The 24,120-nt window shown below is 35.8% G+C and overlaps 1 protein-coding gene across 1 annotated transcript in view; it reads left to right on the forward strand.

The window, feature by feature from the left end:
* AP3B1 (adaptor related protein complex 3 subunit beta 1) overlaps positions 1-24,120 on the forward strand; it is a 336,292-nt gene that overhangs the window by 154,781 nt on the left and 157,391 nt on the right. Inside the window, 3 exon segments of the mRNA XM_043972455.1 lie at positions 4,285-4,326; positions 4,329-4,388; positions 18,307-18,311. Of these exon segments, the coding sequence (XP_043828390.1) occupies positions 4,285-4,326; positions 4,329-4,388; positions 18,307-18,311 (107 nt within the window).

Genomic DNA, 24,120 nt, shown 5'->3' on the forward strand with positions numbered 1-24,120 from the left:
CTGCCTCTTAGAAGAGTTGTGTCATGTATGGTAAAGCTCAGGTTCTGGAGAGAAAAGCTAAGGATAACAAAAGGATTAAAGCTATGGTATGGGAAAGAAGGAGATTGAAGAAGGCTTTGAACCACTTTTTTGACTTAATTGTATTAACTGGCTTTAATAAGACACTTAATTTATCAGCCTTACCTTTGTGTAAATTATCACTGTTTCCAAAAATCAAATCTTCCATCAAAAATTGAAAAAATTTTCAGTGTTAAGGTTATTCAGAAGAATATGATGCAAGATCTCAAGGCAGTTCCAAAACTTTTTTGGGCAACGTTTCCTTCTTGGAATTATGAATAAGCTCTTGAGGTCACTCCTTTTGACTTGAACAGTATTTTCAAATGAGTTTAACATCCATTACTTTTTCATGACATCTCATAGATATCCTAGAAACATTATTATTTCTTTTCTTTTTTTTTTTTTAAGTGAGGCAATTGGGGTTAAGTGACTTCCCCAGGGTCACACAGCTAGTAATGTTAAGGTCTGAGGCCAGATTTGAACTCAGGTACTCTCCTGACTCCAGGGCCAGTGCACTATCCACTGCGCCACTAGCAGCCCCGAAACATTATTATTTCAAGACATCTGTCTGGATTTTTTTGGGGAGATTTCTGGACCTCCTCTCATCCCCAGGTAATACTTGGAGAATCAGTGATCTGCATTAAGAATGGTTGGCCACAGATTCACAGACTATGTTTTCTTTGTTAACAAATTTGTTCATTCTATAAATGCTTATTCAAGTAGCTACTATGTGTGAAATCCCTGCCCTGAAGTTTATAATCTTTTAAGAGGTCTAAAATTAATTAAGTTCTTTAAGTTTTGAAAAACATTTTACATGTCAAAACAAATATGTGAGAAATTGCTTAATCTGTGGTAAACCAAAGTTCTCTCTAAGTTCAAAGAAGAAAAAAAGTCAGTGATCCAGGAAGGCTTCATAGAAGAAGTGGCATTTCAAAAAGGTCATCAGAAGGTTGCAGAGTAGGATGCAATGAATATGCAAAATGATTGTATCCACCCCCTTGAAACTATTCCTCCAGATAGCTCTATTTCCTATAACATGCTATGGTTATATGGCTTCTAGCCATACATTTCTAGTAATTTCTTTCCTTTTTGTGACTGTAGGCCTTGTTACTACCTTACTAAATACCTTTCCTGTTTCTCTACCATTTTCATGGCTTATGAGGAAAAATTACCTGGGATATTCCTTCCCTAGCATGCCCAATTATGTACTCTTTTATTCATTCAAATTTCCTTCTAGTTTCATAAGACCTGAAGGTTTAGCTTTTCAGTACTACAGAGCCGGCTCTTGTTAGACATGGATCATTTTATCTAAAACATAATTTGGCATTATTGTCCTACAGTGGTATGTTACTGCAGCTCTATCTCTCCTATAGCACCTTCTGGCTAAATACCTGCATTCTGGGAAACTTCCTTTTCCTGGCCAATTGAATAGGATTCTAAGGTCATTGATCAATGATCAAAGGAAATCAAGTTTGGTAAAATTCTATGTTCCCTTTTTAGTTATAAATGAAAGCTACAAGTATGTAGCCTGAGAGGTAGTGGAGTATAGCAGCTTTAGGATAAAAGGGACCCAGGTTTAGATTCCACTGCCCATGTGGAATCTAAGTTTCTTGATCAGCAGCTCATTTTTTCCATTTTGTCAAGTGAGAGAGTTGGGACTGGTTGATCCTCGTATTCCTTTTCCCTCTAACCGATTACCCAGTGAGTATTATGTTTCTTTCTTTTAGGGGTAGAAATTAATATGGGGACACTAATCTGCACTTAAATTTCATCCCACAAAGAAAAAAACAACTTGAGTTGAAAGTGACAAGACACTTGAGGACAAAGGAACATGTCATTTTGCATGTGTTTTTTTTAGGGGAGATGACAATGAGTGTTAAGTGACTTGTCCAAGGTCACACAGCTAGTAAGTGTGAAGTGTCCTGAGGTCGGATTTGAACTCAGGTCCTCCTGAATCCAGGCTGGTGCTTTATGCATTTCACCACCTAGTTGCCCCGGAACATGTCATTTTGGATAGAGTTCATAATAGAAAAGGAAGAAACTACCTAAGTGTAGTTAATTTATCATGAAACAAATTTTGAAAAGTCAGAGAAAGCGTAACTCTGGTCAAAGGTCCTAAGAGGAATACTATTCAAGAGATGGAAGGTGTCTGAAATGAAGTTCTGCCTACATAATCATAGATTGTTCCTATTAGAAAAGAAGGAAAAATACCATATAATTACATGTAATGAAAAGCAAAAGGATAGCAAATATCATTGATTTAGAGACTCATGATTTAAAAAAGAAAAAATTCTTGACAGGCTGATGTTTAAGGGGAAAAAAGAACCCAAAACAATGAAATAGACTGGCAAACAAAATTTCTTGATACTAGCATTGTGTAAGTAGAGGATAAATGGGCATTTGGGAATTTTGTATATTTTTACATAGGGCCTGATTTTGAACTAGATGACTTTTAGATTTGTTCTTACTCTTAATTCTAAGACTATGTTGCTTTAGCATTCAACCTATTGCGATTTGACTTTTCTGTTGCTTTTCTTTTATAATACGAATTTACTCCTGCAAAGCAGTTTGCATCTGCATTTTCATCTGTTATTTTCGGCTTCAAAAACTGCATATTTCATTCAAGTGATTACTACCTGTTACAGAAAATAAGCACTGAAATGCATGATTTATAAGCCTTAGAACAGCTTGCCCTATTTAAAATACTCATTAAAATGTGCTGGGAAAATGCATTACTGAACCAGCATATAATCTCTAAGTGTTTAAAAAAAAAAAAGGACGGGAAGCAAAATAAATACAAATCAGGTGCTGTAATCTTTTATAATTATTAACAGGAAAAAAACTAAACAGAAATTGCCATATGATAAATCATTATTAAAGTAGATTTATCAGTTCCTGTACATATGGCCTAAGTTCTACTAAAGTTAGTGACCCTGAGGTGATATTGTGGTGAAACATTGTCTGATTTTTAATCCTTGGTAGTTAAAACAATGAAACTTTGAAACTGGGAGTGGCACATGGGGCTGGCATTTCTGACAGATCCACCCTTTGGCAATGGCTGCTTTCTTTGCTAGACCCTTTACCCTTTGGTCTCAATGCCCTCTCTTTAGAGGAGATGGAGGTTTTGGTGTTTTTAAGTGCTAAGACCTCTTAATATACACAGGAATGCCCTTAATCTCTTTAGTATTTTGAGAAAAACATCTTGCTGTATAACCATTAGGACTGTTGGATTGTGTTTTATTATCCATATGAGATGTAGAATATTTTTTGGCAGCTGTGTAAATCAGTGTGGTATAATAGGACACTAGATAGAGTTGGAAGACGGTGCGTTTTATTCCTGGCTCGCCTCCTTCATAGCCCTATGGCTTTGGATAAGATGTATAACTTCTCTGACAATCAAATACTTAATCCATACAGGAGGGAAGAGTGGTGGTGTAAATGGTGAATTTTCCTGCCTAAACTGAGTTGTGAGTATTAAATGAAGCAATGTATATAAAAGTTTTGAAAACTGACAGTGTTACACAAAGGTAAGATAATGACAGTACAGGATGATGAGGATAACCAAATTCAGTGCTGGGAATGTCAGCTGTGCCAGCTGATAAAAGAGCACCATCAGCAGAATCTACAGCTGCATAAGAGGCCATAGAAAGCACACCTCACTTACTTGTGGTAAGCACTAAGCCTAAGGGTTCACAGCATGCCTGTAATTACTGCATTGTCTTTTAAAAGTCTGGAGCATTTTGTTATAGCTAGTGTACATTGTACATGAGCATAATAACTACACAAAGTTTTCAATGTGTGTGATTCCTGGCTCCATATTTGCTGTATCAAACCATATTGGAACCCATTTGTGACTTATTTCAGTTATTTGCTCAGAGTTTCAGTTTCATAATTTTTATTGGTGAGATTTGAACCTTGTTCTTCCCGACACCAAGAATAGCCTATCCACTATGACACATTACTTTTTATTTTTATTTTTTAATTTTTAAAAAATTTTATTTTTTTAGTGAGGCAATTGAGGTTAAGTGACTTGCCCAGGGTCACACAGCTAGTAAGTGTTAAGTGTCTGAGGCTGGATTTTGAACTCAGGTAACTCCTGACTCCAGGGCCGGTGCTCTATCCACTGCGCCACCTAGCTGCCCGACACATTGCTTTTGATTAACAAGCATATGGTATATTAATTTAACCATACAGTAATTTAAGATGTATGTTTTGTGTCTTTATCAGAAATCGTAGTTGCAGAAAGTGTTGTCGTCATTAAGAAATTATTACAATGCAGCCAGCACAGCATGGAGAGATTATCAAACACATGGCCAAGCTATTGGACAACTATTACTGTAAGTAACTATAACTTTATATGTAAATTTTCAAAGTAGATTGGCTTTGAGAAGCAAACTGATTGTTAGATGAAATAGTGATTTGCACTGTAAGAAATGAAGTTGTACAAAAGTTAGTAAGTAATCTATTCCAGTAGCTAGTAAGCTGAAATTTCCTTGCCCTCATTGCCAATGTTGATTTAAACTGTCCTTAATTTAAAGTTGTAGATACCATGGCAAATATGGCTCCTGCTTTAGGGCCTGCTTCTCCCTTGTGATGACCCTAAAGATTTGTGTTGATAATCACTCATGATTCCATCAGAAGACAAACTGGAATTGCTAATAGGAAAACTCAAATTGTCATTAAGTATATCCTCATGAATAATAATAGACCAAAAAAGTAAGTTTGTAGTAATAATATTGATAATCATTCTCATGTGACTTTTTTACTTAGACCTGCACCCAGGCATTATATTGTACTTCTTGAAAAATTTCATCAAGTAAATGAGTACTTTTAATATGCAATTCTGTTTCAAAACAAAATTCAGGTCTTTAAACATGCAGCCTATTAGCTTTGAAGCCTGGTTTTTGAAATGTATGTTTAACTGGGTTGGATAAGGGGAGGGACTGGGTGAAAATAGCCTACCCCCAGTAGTTTGTTTATTGCAAGTTGAAGGTAGAGCAGTTGTAATCATAGTATTAAAACAATGCAACAGAACTGTGAACTACCTAGAAATGACACCAGTAGATAGGCCTACTACTGGCATACATAGGACAAAGCAAAGCAGTGCAGTTAGTTAGAAACATTAAGAAAGACATAACTATATGAAAGTTTCTTAACCCTCTTTTTGTGCCAAAGATCACTTTGGCTATCTAACAAAGTCTATGGAATGTTTCCTCAGAATATTGCTTATAAATTCATAAAATAAAATACATAAAAATGCAAAGGAGAAAATATTTATGCTGAAATACGGTTATCAAAATATTTTTTAAAAAACAAGTTCTAGGACCCCAGTTAAGAACCCCTGACTTAGAGGCAGAAGCACAAGCAGCCCCCTGGCTCCCCCAATTAATTATCACAGATCTAAATCTATGAATTATAATCATTATACACGAACACATTGGAAGACCATGTTGTGTATTGGCTTTCTCATCTGTCCCAGTAGACATAAAATAGTTGATCTACCTCAATACTGTCACCTTCCAACATGAAGTACAGTGATAAAGGATAAATTACTACTAGCCACATTGAAACCTCCTTCATAGGACTATGCTTGATGATCCAAATCAGATTTCTAACAATTGATGAATTTGAATTGACCTCTAAGCATATCTTTTTGTGATTAATGATTTTTTAAAAGAGGCTATCTCTAGCATTCACATCATCATTGCAACAGTGAAATAGCAATATCAAGCCCAGTTTATTTTTTTTGCTAACAGAATTAATTTTTTTCTCTATAGCTATATAGGAGCACTTAAATATCTTTAGTCTCATCAAGTATGTTACATATAAATGTGATTTGTTGCTAAGCATAGGTCTTTGTAGGCTCCTGAGTTCTTATAAATTAAACATCTGTATTGAAGCCTACAAATTTTTTTGCTTGCTGAATTTTAGTAGGCCTTTCTTATTAGTTAATCTAAAATGGTGAGTTCCTAAGTGAGCAACAGTAGTACACAAAAGTTGCATGTTAATGATCTGGATCATGTTTATAATTTTTATTAACATGTTTCTTATACTGTCCTGTACTGTAGTATAAGCAATACTTCTTGTATTTTTGCCTTATTTTTTTGCATTGAAGAAATATCATTAGAATGTCTTTGGCATGGCCTTTGTAGAATTTACGTTATTTAATTTTAGTGTAATGCCCTACATTGTAGTTTGAATTGCTCTATAAAGTTTAGCAGAATTTCAATTTTATGAATAGGTTATGAAAGTATAGAAAGAAGAATTTCTTTTTGTTTGTAGACTTGGTTCTAAATTATAGCTTAGTGGTTATATTCATGAGCTGAACTTCATAGAAGAGATGACATTAACTATGTCTTATAATACTTAAAATGTTTTTTTGTTTAAAAAAACCCAATAATATCTTGTTTTATAAGCTGTATTTGATAAAACTTTCTGAAAATTGGATCTCAATGGTATGAGAACAATGGCTTCTTACATACAAGACTCATGTGTACAAATGAAAAATCGAAGTTTCTTTTATATAGCTGAGCTAAGCTTAGTAGGGCTGCAGTCAAGAGGTGGAAATATAGTCCTCCAGAATCTATGCAGATATTGAGGTAGTAATCTCTAAAGACATTTTCCCAGGAAAATTCCTTTCTTTGACATGGGTTAGGGATATAAAGAAAAAAAATTCAAAATTTTGCTTGTGACCTAAATTTCTGATTTCACTCTTAATTCCCTTGAACCAGTTTATAGGTTCTAAAGCTTATTTTAAGTTTGCTGAATAGGTTAACGCAACTTGGGTCTTTTGTTAAATTCTGTATATGTTGAAGTGTCTTACTGTTACTGAGCTGAGCCATCAGGCAGTTACCCAGAGCTAAAATAAATTCTAATAGATTGGGGCACAACCTACTTTTCTTTTTCCCCTGCCTTATTTTACTACACTTCTGTATCTCTAACTTACCAAAACCAGTGGTTTTTAAAGTGGAGGATACAAGGCAATCCATGGGATGTGAGGAGAAAATATTAGGTGGTTCAGCAACTGTACTACTCACTTGGTCCATGCACCCATGTGTAAAATATATGAGTGTCTGTCATGTAAGATACACAAGAAATCTTGAAGGAAGAACTGGAGTTGCACAACACATGGAGGTTGACAGAGGTCATCTCATTTGTTTTTATTTCATATCATTATTTTTAGTTTACATATGTCCAGGTAAGTAAATTTATTATTTTATTTAGTTGTAGTGAAACCAAAGTCAAACCAGTCAAAAAGTAACTTTTAAACAGATTTCCTTTGAACAAACAGAAGGTTGAAGGTAATACTAATAATGTGAGCATAAATGAACAAGCAGAAAATGGCAGAGCTGAATTTTATCTTGCTTGTGCCATGAGCTTATTGTCAGCTACATTACTGGGTAAAAATAATCACCATCTAATCTATTCTGACAAGAAGTTGGCCAAAAGATTTGGAATTGTCAAGAAGATTAGTTGAAATGCAGATTTACATCCACTGTTGTTAACAGTGAACTTCACCCTGTGTATGTTGTACCTTGAGATGTTAGATGATTAGTAAGACATTTAGACACTAAGCTTTTGTTGCAGAAAACAATGTTAAGTGTGTTTTTTATTAAAAATACTATTTACACACTTAACATAGAAACAAAATTTCTAACCTGTTTAAAAACATCTGTCAAAGAGTTTCAGGAGGTTTGGAGCCCATTTCTTAAGAATGTAAAAATGTTACACCTTTTGATTTGTTTGGAAGAAAAACTAACATTGATAATGGAAATTTTACTAGCTGAATTTCAACAAAAACTCTTCTGACTAGAGAGGATTAAAAAATGAACATCATGATTTAATAAGATCAGTCACTGAGGCACTTCTTTCGTATGTATGTATGTGTGTATGTATGTATGTATGTATGTATGTATGTATGTATGTATGTATGTATGTATGTATTTTTGCGGGGCAGTGAAGGTTGAACGACTTGCCCAGGGTCACACAGCTCGTAAGTGTCAAGTGTCTGAGGCTGGATTTGAACTCAGGTCCTCCTGAATCCAAGGCCGGTGCTTTATCCACTGTACCACCTAGCTGGCCCCTGGATCTAGGTATTTTTGTGAGATTTTTTTTTTCTCATCTCTGATATATGTCAAAACCATGTGTTGAAAGAAAATGACCTTAAAACTATATTTCTGAATACCTGTAGCTAAAGTGTTAAACCATTTTTTAAAATTAATAATGCATATTCAATCACAATTTTAGTAAGAGCAAAAATGTTTTCTTTTGGAAATAAAAATATTTAGTGTAAGAGTATTATTTGATTCATCTTTATGTCATCCTTTTAAACCTTTCTGTGTTTTTTATAATTAACATGGTGTATTAGTACAGTAGTACATTCATATGAATTATGAATAAATCTAGATATTTGAGGGAATGTATTAAAAAACTTTTACTGACATGTATGTTGGAAAATGTTGGAGACTCCAGATCTAACTAATTGCCTTGAATATCTCTGAGTTTTTTCTCATTTTTTCCCTTCTGCCTCTCAGTTAAATGCCTACTGTGTGTGAGGGCTGAGAAAATAAAGGCAAAAGGCAAAACAGCTATGCCTTCAGCTGCTAATACATTGTCTAGGAAGCGTTATTGTCCTATCTCCCTGTTAATACTCTCATAATTTTAGGCTTTCAGAATTGGAAGGCACCTCAGAAGTTATCTAGTTATAATTCTTATTGTCAGGAACCACCTCTTTAACATCCCTGAAAAAATAGTCATCTAGTCTTCGTTTGAAGATCTTCTGGTGATAGGGGAAGTCACCATCTCTTCAGGCAGGGTATTTTACTTTTGGGGAACTTGGGGAAGTTTTATACTGAGTCACATTTACCCCACCAACTTCAAAACTGTTGCTCCTAGATCTTCCCTCTGGGCCATATCTAATCTCTCTTCTCTATGCTTAGTGTCTAAATGTCTTACTAATCATCTAACTTCTCAAGGTACAACATATACAGGGTGAAGTTCATTGTTTAACAACAGTGGATGTAAATCTGCATTTCAAACTAATCTTGATAATGCCAAATCTTTTTGGCCAAATGCTATCATTTGGCCAATACTATCATTCTCTCCCCCCTCCCCCACATTAGCTTCCTCTTCTTTAATTAATCATCTCAAGTTCCTTAGTCAATTTTTTTGACATGTTTTCAGTATTCCTCCCCATTTGGTTTCCTCATCTTTCTTTTCCTCTAGATATACTCCAGTTTGGCCACTTTGCATACGGACTAGTGCTATTTTACATGGACAAATTATTATTATTATTTTGTTTTGTTTTGTTTTGTGGGGCAATGGGGGTTAAGTGACTTGCCCAGGGTCACACAGCTAGTAAGTGTCAAGTGTCTGAGGCCGGATTTGAACTCAGGTACTCCTGAATCCAGGGCCAGTGCTCTATCCACCTGTGCCACCTAGCTGCCCCCGACAAATTATTTTTAATGACACCTAAAATATGGCCTTGAGAATTAACTCCAGTATTCCCAGTGTCTCACCAGGTCAGAGTGCCATAGGATTATTAAAACTCTGGTTTTGCACTTTCTGGCTCAAGGAATGCAGTCTGATATAACATCTACTTTTTGGGGTTGCACGCCACACTCTTGACTCCTTTTGAACAGGAAGTCCATCAAGATCCCTTGCTTCTTTTCTTTCTTTTTAAAATAATATTTTAGGGGCATCTAGGTGGCACAGTGGATAGAGCACTAGCCCTGGATTCAGGAGGACCTGAGTTCAAATCTGGTCTCAGACACTTGACACTTACTAGCTGTGTGACCCTGGGCAAGTCACTTAACCCCAACCACCTCACCCCCCAAAAAAAAGTATTTTATTTTTTTCTAAGTACATGTAAGATAGTTTTCAAGATTCTTTTTTGTAAGATGGTGAGTTCCAATTTTTTCTTCTTCCCTCCCTCCCCTGTCCCCTCCCCAAGACAGTAAGCAGTCTGATATAGGTTATACAGGTATAATCATCTTGATGTATTTCCACATTAGTCATGTTGTGAGAGAAGAATCAGAAGAGAAGGAAAAAACCACAGGAAAGAAGAAACAAAAATGCAACAAAAAAGTGAAAACATTTATCATTTTCCTTTTTTATCATATTAGCCAATCTGATAGGTGTGAGGTTGTACCTCAGAGTGGTTTTAATTTGCATTTCTCTAATCAATAGTGATTAAGAACATCTTTTCATATGACTATAGATAGCTTTAATTTCTTGATCTGAAAACTTCATATCTTTTGACCATTTCTCAATTGGGGAATGATTTGTATTTTTATAAATTTCATTCAGTACTCTGTGTATTTTAGAAATGAGGCCTTTATCAGAAATACGATTATAAAAAACATTTCCCAGCTTTCTGCTTTCCTTCTTATCTTGGTTGCATTGGTTTTGTTTGTGCAAAAGCTTTTTAATCTAGTAGAATCAAAATGATCCATTTTGTGTTTCATAATGTTCTGTATCTCATCTTTGGTCATAAACGTGCTGTCATCTAGCATATATGTCTCTGTCTTGTCCACTAGATATCACAAGAGACTGTCTGATGCCTTGTTGAAATCCAGTTATATTTATTTCAGTAGCATTCCCATTATCTATCAACCTAGTAACCCTGTCAAAAAGGAAATAAGTTTAGTCTGGCATGACCTGTTTTTTGATAAAGCATTGCTTACTTCCTGTGAACCTCACTTTCCTTTCTAGATATTCAGAAACTAGCCTTTAAGAGTGCCTTCAAGATTTTGATGAGAATTGAAGTCAGTCTCATTGGCAAATAGTTTGAAGAATCTATCTTCTTTCCTTTTAAAAATCAATGTCCGGGGCCAGCTAGGGTGGCGCAGGTGATAGAGCACCGGCCCTGGATTCAGGAGGACCTGAGTTCAAATCCGGTCTCAGACATTTAACACTTACTAGCTGTGTGACCCTGGGCAAGTCACTGAACCCCAATTGCCTCACCAAAAAAAAAAAAAAATATATCAGTGCCCTACTTCTCTGCTTCTCCATGATCTTTGAGTTCACAGCAGCTTCTCTTCCCAGGCTGATCATGCATCATGCCTTACCTACTCTACAGTCTAGACCAACTTTTCAGCATGCTTTCCTTCATATTCTCTTTCTTGTTTCTGTACTCTTAGACAGACTTTTCCCAAGCTTAGAACACTTTCCCTTTTCACTTCTTTCATGGTTCAGCTCAAGAGTTACCTCTTTCAAGACACTTTTCCTGAGTCACAAAGTTATTAACACATGCCTCCTCCCCATTACCTTGTAGTTATTTTCATTTCCCGCATCTCCCTTTCTCTTCTGAAGTTCCTGTCCCTTCAGTTGGCAAGAGTGATGAAAACCATCCTTGGGTCCTCAAGCTCTTTAGTTCCTTGTCATTTCCCATCATTCCTGGAAGTGTTCTCCAAATTCCTTCTAGCAAACTTATTTTTTCCTTTATGTTGCTGAAAATGGTGGTCTTCTTTGGAGTGATATACCTTGAGAAGCTCTCCTTCCTCCAAATGTGTGCTCTGGGAAAACAGCAGAATTTCTTATTGTTCCAGTCAGCATGGCCACCTGACTGCTGCCCATTTGGCTCTTTTTTTTTCTGCTAGTACTAAAAAGCTTCCTTGTTGGTGACAACTCTGGATCCTTGTTTATCACTCTTTGAGGGAAGGGAAACAAACATCCATTAAGCACCTAGCAGGGGCCAGACACTGTGCTAAGTGCTTTATAAATTGTTTGATTTTGTCCTCACAATAACCCTGTGAGGTAGTTACAATTATTACATCATTACCAATTTATAGTTGAAGAAACTGAGGCAGATTGATGAAGGGTCTTACCCAGGCTCATACAGCTAGGAAGTGTCTGAGGCTAGAACTCACTTCTTTCTAATTCCAGGCCCATATGCATTGTGCCACTTAGCCTTTAGAATGTGGGACCCTGAGAAAGTCATTTACTTAACTTCTCTCTGGCTCTTTACTCATATATAAAGGGAACAGGAATGGACTTCCTTCTAGCTCTAAATTTTTAATCCTAAGTACTGAGTGAAAAACTGACATTCATTCTTGTCCACATTCTTGCAGAGGTCTTTGTTCTCCCTTTTTCACAATTCTAATCATAGCAGTTAAGAAGAAAGTATTGAAACTGACATACCATTATAAAAAAAAAACAACTTAGCACATATAATAACTTAAACCACAATTTCAGAAATATTTATATTATGATGTTCTGAAATAAGATGATGTAGCAAACTCAGTGCCTATAAGATCCTTTTTTTTCAAGATGGTGCATTCTGTGTTCTTTGGTTTTATCCAATATTAGCTAATGTTTTCTAAAATTTTAAGTTAGTAATGATTTTTTAATTTCTCTTCTACTTTCCTTTTTCTAATAAAACAAAATTTTTACAACTACAGAAATAACAATACCATTTTACATATTTGCTATTCTATCTTTCTTGTCTTCCTTATCAAAATAGTAATTCCCTTTATTCTGAGAGATTCCTATTTTCTTATGGATCATAGTATTCCCCTTGAAACATAATGATATTTGTAAAGAAAGCCTGATGCTGGCCATTTTCATCCAATCTAAAGGGTATTTCTTAAATCCTGTCTGCTAACATCACTCTAAATAAATAAATAAATGAAGGTGCTGCTCCCTTTGTTATTTAACTGTAGTTACAATTAATGCTGTTTACTTTTGGCACTAAATTTTACAACTTTATTGACACATTCCGTGGAGTGAAGGTTCAAAGTATTCATTAATCCTTAGAAACCTGTTGCACAATGTTCCTGGTATTTATGGTTCACTGCTAAATTGCTCCCCAGGTGGCAAATGCACTGGGAGCTCCACCAGTATAAGCCTGACCTGATAGATCCATGTGCTTGATCCTTGTCTGTGCTTTTTTTCTCTTTGGTCTAATGTAAGAAGTTTTATTGTTCTTATTGTTTGTTTATCTGAGCTTTCTTAGTAATTTCCCATTGACATACTTAGAAAACAGACTTAGAATCCAAGAAAATGGAAAGTATAATGTTTCACAAAATTAGCCACTGTGTACCAGACATATTTTGTTATCATTGTGATCCTGTTTTCAAGCATTCTTTTCTCGACAAGTGTTTTTTTTTTCCCCAAGAGTTGTAGAAAAGAAATACATTTAATAAGGCTTTCTTTCTCCTGGTGTTCTTAAATGTTAAATACAGAAGGAGGTCCATAAGATAGCCTATCTTAAATCCTTAATCTGACAAATAGTCTTTATGTAACATGTAAAAGTTATCAGTAAGATTTCTGGGATCCCTTATTTGTTTTATTCAACTTTCCAGAAGAACTTCCTTTATCAGTAAGATCTTTACTTTTTTCTCACTAGTCTTTATTGTCCTAATGCCAACTACATAAATATTTTGAGGACTTTTTTTTTTAAGAAATAAATGATTAAGTATAAGGTGAAAAAATGCTGTGTTTCCCTATAAGTTCAAAATTAGCCAAAACAGAAATATGGTGCATAAGAGGATACAATTATGAAAAGGGGGAGAGGGGGCAGCTAGGTGGTGCAGTGGATAGAGCACCGACCCTGGATTCAGGAGTACCGGAGTTCAAATCCAGCCTTAAATACTTAACACTTACTAGCTGTGTGACCCTGGGCAAGTCACTTAACCCCCTTGCCCGCCCCCCCCCAAAAAAAGAAGAAAAGGGGGAGAAAGAAGTCTAATGGAGAAAACGTACTTCATTAATCACTTGATCATTTTCAGTACTTAAATAATATTTAGTATCACCATTACTAGGAGTTTATTTTTTCTTTTTACAACATTTAAATTCAAGATTAGGCAATTGCTTGAGGTATTGTAAGACTTAAGTGACTTGCCGAGTATCACACAGGGCAGCATATTTCATAGGTGGCCCTTGAACCTGGTCTTTTTAGGCCAATTGTTTGTCCTTACACTATGCTGACTTTTTATATGAGTAAGATACAAAAGATACAGAGGGAAAAATGCTATTGAAAAGATCCTCATTTTATGTATATACATATATTATCTGAGAAGTACAGAATATTATAAAATGAACTAAAATAATCTTAGGCTTGGAATGGGGGGTTAGTTTATTATTTCAGTAGTATAAGGACCTCCCTTAGTGGGGAAGCTTTCTCTATCAATGCAAATTATTAACTCTTTTGAAACTGGTAGTCCATTCCTATGGTGCTGTTAAACAGAATTGTAGGAAATAATGCAACTTTGTTGAATGTCCCCCCTTCATCTTATCTTATCTCAACTGAGCCATCTCTAAAGCAAAACATTTCTTTTACTCTTCCATAGTTGAATCTTTATTCTGCTCCTCACAGGGACTGTTTCAGAGCTTCTCTCCCCTCTTCACATTTCATACTATCCATTTTCCCCCAACTAAAAAGCTCACTCAACTTTACCAAGAAAGTAGAAACTGTTCGTTGTAAATTCTCTTTTCTCCCTTTTCATTTCACTACCCCTTGGCATCATCTCCTTCATTCCAGTCTCTGATGAAGTAACCACCCCCCTTTGAATATGCCCATGATCTCATCCTTTCCCATCATCTCTAGTAGATGGCTTCCACCATCATCCCTTACCTCAACCATCAATCCATATTTGCTTATTCCTTCCCTGCTGCCTACAAATATGCCCACATTCCCCCAATCATGTCACGGCACTCACTAGATCCTAACCATCCTCTAAGCTATTTTCTTATATCTTTCCTCCCATTCTCAGACAAACTTCTTGAAAAATCTTTCTGTGCTTGTCTTCATTTCTTCTCTTCTCGAAATCTTCTGCAATCTGACTTTGAACCTTATCTGTCAGTTGAAGTGGCTCTTTGAAAGTCACCAGTGATTGAGTCCTTTTCTCAGTTCTCCTTCTCAAACCTCTCTGCAACACTTGACACTCTTTGACTGCATTCTTCTCTTGTATACTTTCTCCTCTTCGGGTTTTCCTGACACTGTTCTCTTGTTTATCCCCCTACATGTCTCGTCTGCTTCTTCTCAGTCTCCTTTGCTGAATGAGAATTTGTAACAAGTTTTTAATTGTGTGTATGCCTCCAAAAAAAACCAAATCTGTCTTCAGGTCTGTTTCCTTCTCTTTTCACTCTCGTCATTTGTAACCTCATTAATTTACTGGCATGATTATCATCTCCATGCTACTGACTCCCAGATTGCTAATTCTACCCTAAAGTCCCTCCTGAACTGCCCTCATCTTCAACTGCCTACAAGACATTTTTAAGTTGATATGCCCCATAGGCATTTCAAACTCAGTATTTCCAAAACTAAAATCGTTATATTCTTTTCAATTCTCTCCTACCAGTCTTCCCTAAATCCATCTTGGGGAATCCTATTGTTCTTGTCAGCTTCACAAACTTGATGTTATGCTCAGCCCTTCACTCTTCACATTCTGTTTTCAAATATTGTCATTTTTGCCTCTGCAGCATCTGTTGCATCTGTGCCATTCTTTCTATTCACATAAGCACCATGCTAGTTCAAGATCTCATTATCTATTAATTCCTCCCTCCCCCTGCTTTCCACCTTCCTTTATGTATTGTCTTCTCCTACTTGAAAGTAAGCCCCTAGAAATCAGAGACTGCTTTTTGCTTGTATTTGTATCCCCAGTGCCTCACACAGTGCCAGGCACATAGTAAATGCTTAATAAATGCTTGTTGTTACTTACCTTTTAAATAGGTACTTGCCACAGCCTCTTCATTGGTTTCCCTTTTTCAAGTCTTTCCTCTCACCAATCCATCCATGACCCAGTTGTCTAAGTAATTTTCCAAAACTGCAGGGCTGTGTCGCTTCCTTACTCAGTAAACTCTAGTGGCTCAATTTCCTCCAGGATCAGATATAAACTCCTCTCCTTTACATTTATCTATCGACCTATCTATCTATTTATTTTTTGGCGGGGCACAGAAGGTTAAGTGACTTGCCCAAGGTCACACAACTAGTAAGTATCTCTCCTTTACATTTAAAGTACATCAAAACGGGGTCACAATCTCCCCTTCCAACACTGTCGTTCTAAGCGTTCTGCAGTCCAGGGAAAATAGCCTCTTTGATTATTCTTCCTACATGATATTCCATCTCCTGCTATTGGCTTTCTCTTTTCCCCATTGCAATTTCCTCCTCAACTGCCAATCTCAGAATCCCCTAGTCCTACCCACCACCCCCTTTTCAAATTTCTCCCCCGAGTCTCCATAAAAGTTCAGCTCTTCCATAACGCCTTTCCTAATAATCCTAATTGTTAGTGCATTTCCAAAATCAACTTATATGTACTTTGTATGTACCTATAAATGTATTTGTCAATACTGACTAGGACTCATCTTTTAGGGCAAGTACTGTTTTTTCTTTTAATCTTTCTATCTCCATCTCCTATCACAATACTTAGCATGTAGCAGATGCTTTAAAGAGATGTTTAGGGGCAGCTAGGTGGCACAGTGGATAGAGCGCCAGCCCTGGATTCAGGAGTACCTGAGTTCAAATTCGACCTCAGACACTTAACACTTTACTAGCTCTGGGACCCTGGGCAAGGTCACTTACCCCAATTGCCTCACCAAAAAAAAAATATATATATACATACATACAACATACATACATACATACATACATACATACATACATACACATACATACACACACACACACACACACACACACAAATACACATACACCCAGAGGGCCCAGACCTCAGATATTCTTATTAGGAAAAAAATTTAAGTAAGTCAAAGAGATAGAGACAATTTGCTCAATTTTATATGTTTTTAAAAAATATTTACAAACATAATCTACCTTATACTTTGAGGGCATCCTTGATATGGGTTTAAAAGGACCCAGCACCCATCTTAGATCTAATCTTGTTTTTAAAACCATTTTTTAAGAAAATATTATTTTCCTTTTTCCTCTTTCCAGAAATCTGTCCTTTGTAATTACACAGCATTCTCTCTGTTTACACAATAGTAATCATTTTTTTGTTTTCCTACTTCTACATAGTTCACTATGAATAAATTCATGTAACTCTTCCCATGCTTCTCTGAATTCTTCATAATCATTATTCCCCCCCCCCCCCCCCCCCCCCCCCCCCCGGCAATGAGGGTTAAATGACTTGCCCAGGGTCACACAGCTAGTAAGTATCAAGTATCTGAGGCTGGATTGAACTCGGGTCCTCCTGAATCTAGGACCAGTGCCACCTAGCTGCCCCATCATCATTTCTTATAAACACAATAACATTGTATTACATTCATGCCCCACAGTTGTATCGTTTATATTTAGCTATTCTGTTTTCAATTCTTTGTTGCTACAAAGCATGATCTTTTGAATGTCTTACAGCATCTGAAACCTTTCTTTTCTTAATCTCCCTCAAGATCTGTACCTAATTGTGAGATATCAGGGTCAAAGGAAATAGATATTTTTGTTATATTTTTAAAATTCCAAATTACTTTCCAAAATGTTTGGATCAACTCTCAGTTCCACCAATATTATTAGTAATCTTTTATTTCTTATCTTGGGGGGAGGGCAATGAGGGTTAAGTGACTTGCCCAGGGTCACACAGCTAGTAAGTGTCAAGTGGCTGAGGCCGGCTTTGAACTCAGGTACTCCTGAATCCAGGGCCGGTGCTCTATCCACTGCACCACCTAGCTGCCCCTAGGAGTCTTTTGTTTCTGATGGTGCTCCAACATTGACTATTCCTACCTTTTGTCATCTTGTGGTAATTTGCAAGGTATGAGGTTGAAACCTCAGAGTTGTTTTACTTTCTATTCCATTATTATTGATCTGGAGCAATTTTTCATATAAATGCTAAGTTTTCAATTAAATTAAAAATTAATTTAATTAATAAAAAATAATTGTTTCTTTATTTTCATATCCTTTGACCACTTAGCTACTTAAGGAATAGGTTTTATAGACCACATCTTGATAGAAATACATTTGACCAAAAGGTTTAATAAATATAGGATCCCACAATACTTAGTGTGTCACTATAAAAACATTAGTTTTTTCTAAAGCACTAAGTTTTCCTTAAAGATGTTAACTCCAAGATTTCTCCAATACGTGTGTTAAAATTATAAAAGATTCTTTGAATGATGTGATGATAGAGAGAATTATGTCTAGCCCTCCTGCTTTTTAATATCAAGCAAGGCATAAAGCAGGGAAACATTCTCATTGAAGATGTTTGCTACCTCCGTGAAAGATATCCATAGCAGAATCCAAGTAGAAGAGGCTTACTTATAAATAGATTTTTTCACCTGCTCTTGTCTGCAATAGCATTGAACTGACTGTTTTTATCCTTGGAATACAGAAGTCTTTACCTGAGATCCATAATTGCTCTAAAGAGTTCAGTCAAATCCATCTACTCGGGTAATATTATACGAATAAGAAGTTTCCACTTATATAGGCTATCATCTCCATTTGGATGGACAATCCATAGACTGAACCATAAGTGCATATATTTTGAACTGTAGTTGGACAATGAATTGATAAAACAGGAAGTATAGTTCAGGCTGGAATACTGTTGTGCTTCTTACTTCAGTGGGAAATACTGTAGTGATTTTAATAGCCTAAGCTTTTCCTCAAAATAAAAGCCTACTTTTAAACATCATTTAAACTTAGTGACTTCACGGTCTCTAAAAATATTGTGACCCCTGGTTAGTGCAGTTGCAAATTGCTCTCCAAAAATGGTTGGATAAGTTTACAACTGTGCCTCAAAAGGTTATAAAACTGTATATACCCTTTGACCCAGCAATACTATTACTAGATCAGTATCCCCAGAGAGATAAAAAAAAAAAAAGGAAAAAGACCTATTTGTATAAAAAATATTTATAGCAACTCTTTTTGAGGTGGCAAACAATTAGAAACAGAGGGTGTGCCCATCAGTGGGGAGTGGCTCAACAAGTTGTGGTATATGATTGTAATGAAATACTCTTGTGCTATAAGAAATGATGAGCAGGATGTTTTCAGAAAAAACCTGGAAAAAACTTACAGTAACTTATGCCAAATGAAGTAAGCAGAACCGGAGAACATGTACAAAGTACCAGCAATGTTGTATGATGATCAGCTTTGAATTATTTACCTATTCCCAGCAATACAAAGATTCAAGACAAATTTGAAGTTCTTATGATGAAAAATGTCATCCACCTCTAGAGAAGGAACTGGTGGAGTCTGAATGAAGATTGAAAAATATATTTTTCACTTCATTTTTTTCATGGTTTTTTTTTTTTGAGGGGGGGTGGCAAATGTCTTTTTTCCACAACATGACTAAAATTAAATATATTTTTCATGATTGCATATGTATAAGCCTATGTCAAGTCACTTGCTGTCTCAGGGAGAGGACAGAAAGAGGGAGAGAATTTGGAACTCAAAATACTTGGTTTTTTTGGGGGGGGGGGCTAGAATTAACAGACTTTTTTTTTTTACATATAAGGTATTTTATTTTTTCCGTTACATGTAAAGATAGTTCTCACTTTTGTTTATACAAGCTTTACAATTTCTCAGATTTTTCTCCCTCCCTCCCCTCCCTCCCCCCCTCCCCTAGACAGCAGGTAATCTGATATAGGTCATATCTATATATCTATATACAATACATATCTATATATATACATATATAATCACATAATTACATTAATCTATTTCTGCTTTAATCCTGTTATAAGAGGAAAAATCAGGGCAGTAATGCAAACCTCAAAATAGAAAAAACAAACAACAGCACCCAAAACAAAAGAAATAGTATGGTTCAATCAGCATCTATACTCCACAGTTCTTTTTTTTTTTTTTTTCCCTTGGATTTGGAGATCCTCTTCTATCATGAGTTCCCTGGAACTCTTCTGTACCATTGCATTGGTGAGAAGAATATAGTCCATCACAGTAGGTCACCACTCAATTGTTGATGATACTGTGGTACAATGTTCTTCTGGTTCTGCTCATCTCACTCATCATCAGCTCACGTAAGACCCTCCAGGTTCTCTGAACTCCTCCTGCTCATCATTTCTTACAGTACAATAGTATTCCATTGTATTCATATGCCACAACTTGTCCAGCCATTCCCCAATTGATGGGCACCCCCTCAACTTCCAATTCCTTGCTACCATGTAAAGAGCAGCATAAATATCAAAATACTTGTTTTAAAAAATGAAGGTTAAAAATTGTTTGTACATATAACTGAAAAAAGAAAATATTCAAGGGAAAAGAAAGAAGTGTCACACTTACATGGCAGTGAAGAGGGATATGGTGGACATGAGTAAGCCACAAAATATACTTGAAGAATTATGTAAGAGAAGCAGCCTAAAGATTTGATCATCAGTGAGATGTATAACTTGGAAAAGATATGGGCCTATCCTGAGAGTGAGGGATCACCCATAAGTCACCCACATATTCTAGTGTTTCATTCAATGTCAAGAGATTTGGAAGGCCCCCAGGCCTCCACTGGATTTCCTGTGGAGAATTTATAGGAGGATACAGGATAAGATCAACACTGGATAAAAAGGCATGAATGTGTTGATAACTCTACTGTTGAAATGCTTAGATTAGTGACTTCACAGATCCATCATTTCAAAGTACATTTAAAAAGTAGTAAGAACAAAGAAATGTTAGGTGTTCCATATTAAATGTCTAGTAAAACATAGTCTAAAGGAATTGACATGTAAGCTACAAAATTGTCTGATGACTATCACATTAAATCTATCACCCTCCCTAAAATCCTATTAGTAATAGAGTTTAGTGGAGATCATAACAATAAGACATTGGTCTTAGGCACAATTTTCTTTTTCTTTTTTTTTTTTTTTTTTTTTTGGTGAGGCAATTGGGGTTAAGTGACTTGCTCAGGATCACACAGCTAGTAAGTGTTATGTGTCTGAGGTCGGATTTGAACTCAGGTCCTCCTGACTCCAGGGCCAGTGCTCTATCCACTGCGCCACCTAGCTGCCCCCACAATTTTCAACCTAAAAAATTCTTACCAGCTGAAAACTCCTGTTAACTAGGTAAAATGATAAAAGCAATGCTTGAAAATGAGGTACTCATTGATATGTATACATATGACACAGCTTTATATTAAATATTCTTCTTATTACTAGAATGACCTATATTTAATGTTTTCTGGTTATACTGGTTCAGTAGAAAAAGTTGTTGGTTCACTTGTGTTTTCAGTTTAAAAAGTTGTTGATTCACTTATATTTTCTAGTGATAATAAAGTCCATGTTCATTAAGCATATAAAATGAAAGGGATTTTGATAGAATTTGGATGGGGGGGTGGATAAAAAGACAAAAATGAAATAGCTCTTATCTTCTAGGAACTTACCTCTAAGGGTGGGGTCCACTTACAAAAATAAATGAATACACAGTTTACACAAAGTAATTTTAGAAGTAGAGAGCAATAACAATGGTGGACAGATTAGGAAAGGACTCATGTTGGAGCTGGTGCCTACACCATGCTTTGAGGAAATGAGAGGAATACTTTTGATTCCCTATTCAGGACTTTGTAAGGGGCTAAAATTCTAGCTATACTATCTAAAATCTAATGAGTGGTCACCAATAAATTATAAGCTTAGCAAGAGTATTTAAGTGTTTAAGTATTTATTTACAGAGCATTAGGGATCAGAGAGAAAGGTAAAAATCTACTATTTCTAAGAGACCCTATCATCCAACCCACCACGAACCAAAAGAGCCAGAACCCCTCTGCCAGCGTCCGCTTCCTACTTCATGTCCCCCTCCCAGAAATGGGAGGCTCCTCAAGTTGATTGGCTGGTAGCCTTGATAGACAGTACCCACAAGCAAACATCACTTCCTGATGCTAAGGACCTTGACCATATGGCTTGCCCTCAGAGGCTTTCACCTCATGGTAGAGCTTTCTACGGTAAGTCTCCAGCAGGTGGCGTCATTCCAATCATTACAACTTTTTCCTGAGACCACATGAACTAAAGCTTGCCTAAATCCTTGAAGGGATGTGCCTAGGATCTTGTTGATGTAAGTCTTGTAGTAAAAAAATTGACATCTGACATAGAAATTGTTAAAAAGCTGTTGGTTTTCATCTACACATTTTAAAAACATTGTAAAAATAAATCAATCACACAACCACGCGGTGATATAGAACTAGACAGTTAGCTATCTCTCTGCATTTGCCCAGGTTGTCCTTCATTTCTGGAACATCCTCTCTCTATCCTGGTCTGTTCAAATCCCTGTCTTCTAGGAGTAACTCAGATGCTGATCACCACCTAGCTCCCCCAGGCTGGATGTGATCTCTTACTCCTGCAGTGCTTTGTTTGGAACTATCTTTTGTCCAAGCACATTCTACCTTATATTAGTCATACTTACCCTTAGGTATATTGTATGTTTCCATTTGATTTATAACTTTCTTGAAGGCAGGAAACATCTCTTTTTTCATCTTTATCCACAGCATCTAGCCCTAGGCAATGTGCATAGAAGATGCTTAATAAATGCCCTTTTGAATTTAATGTCTCTTGAGGAAGAAATTTAACAGTTCTAAGGCTTAAATATGATGCTGGTTGTTTGGAAACCTATCTTCAAAATGCAGAGGTTCAAGTGGATGACTCAAAAATTCTAATATGCTATTCTGCAAGTAGAAACATCCATTTTGTATTCCCTAACTTCAGTACCCCAGATGGCAGCTAAATATACCTTAAAGATTACTTTGTGAATAATGCTAGCCATTAGACTTGACTCCTTAGAGTATTTTGAGTAAGGATATCAGTCTCACAAAGTTTGTGGAAGAGTATTGGAAATTTTTTGCTGATTATCACAATTTTTTCTTGCCAGGAGCTAGAGGAAAGTTCTGATATGTGATTCCGAGGAATAAAACTAAATAAAGTCAATAATAGCATTTGAAATACCATGACTTCATACATTTTCTTTAATGCTATAACATTTGAAATGATCTTACCAAATGTTTTAGTTATTCAAAATTCTCTTGGACCTCCTTAGACTAATATCTGCAAGGACCCTAAGACAGACAGGTCTTACGTATACCAGAATATTCATGCACTCTTTGCAGGAGTAAAGAACTGGAAACAAACAAAGTAGCTAGACACTTATTGGGGAGAATGACTGAAAAAAAACAAACCCCATATGACATAGGAATTATTTTGTAAGATTTTGTAAGAAATGAAGATAGGAATTCAGAGAAACTTCAGAAAATCTGTATGAATTTATGTAAAGAAAAATAAGCAGAATCAAGAGAATGGTATCCCCCATGACTGCAGCTATGTAAATTTTAAAATAACTTAAAGAAAGTTTAACTCTGAGTGAAGAAAACCAGTGAGAATTCCAGAGAACAGATCGTGAAACATGTATTCTCCTATCAAGGCAGAAAAGTAGGGAAACTACAAATACTGAAAATTATATATGTTATTAGATGCAGTTACTGTATTAAATATTTTTGTTTTAATATTTTTCTTGGTCACAAAGGAGAAATTAATCTGGAGGAGTGTCACTTAAAAGATTGTTATGTAGAGATAAAAGGGTAAAAATATATCATTAAATTAGATGACAACTACTATCAGAATTAGTGTGCTAATGATTCAAATTAATGTAACCTAATTTAGATAATTTCAGTATAATAATTCTAGGAAATGTGAAGGCCAAAAGTATTAAAATGTAACAAAGACTCACATTGTTAAAACCAAAAGAAAACTTCTTTTTTTCCAAAATAACCTCTTAGTTTGTTTGGGTTGTATTTATTATGTTGAGGTACGCTTTTCATTTTGCTGCAAAATATATAGCATTACATTAAATTGGTGCCCAAATTTGTTGTATTAATGTTGTTATAAATTTCACTTTTGTTAGGCTGATGAGATTGTCATTTTCAGTGATAAGGTGCCTAATGGACCCTACATCCAGGAAGAATAATCCTTTATAGCAGTGTTTCTCTGAAGTGTCATGCAGTCCAAAATTTACTCACTCTTCTGAAGTATCCCAAGAAGCCATTTAAAAATAGCATGGTATATCAAGCTAAAAAAAAAGTTAAATCCAACATGATTATTTTGTAAAATGTTTTTTTTTTAAGCTTACAATTGAATTATTTCGGCTCTTTTGGATAACCTTTATTTAGTCTTCTCTCTGAAATGAAGGGTTTGATTAGA

Source organism: Dromiciops gliroides, chromosome 1 (assembly GCF_019393635.1).
Source record: "Dromiciops gliroides isolate mDroGli1 chromosome 1, mDroGli1.pri, whole genome shotgun sequence".
Classification (NCBI taxonomy): domain Eukaryota; kingdom Metazoa; phylum Chordata; class Mammalia; order Microbiotheria; family Microbiotheriidae; genus Dromiciops; species Dromiciops gliroides.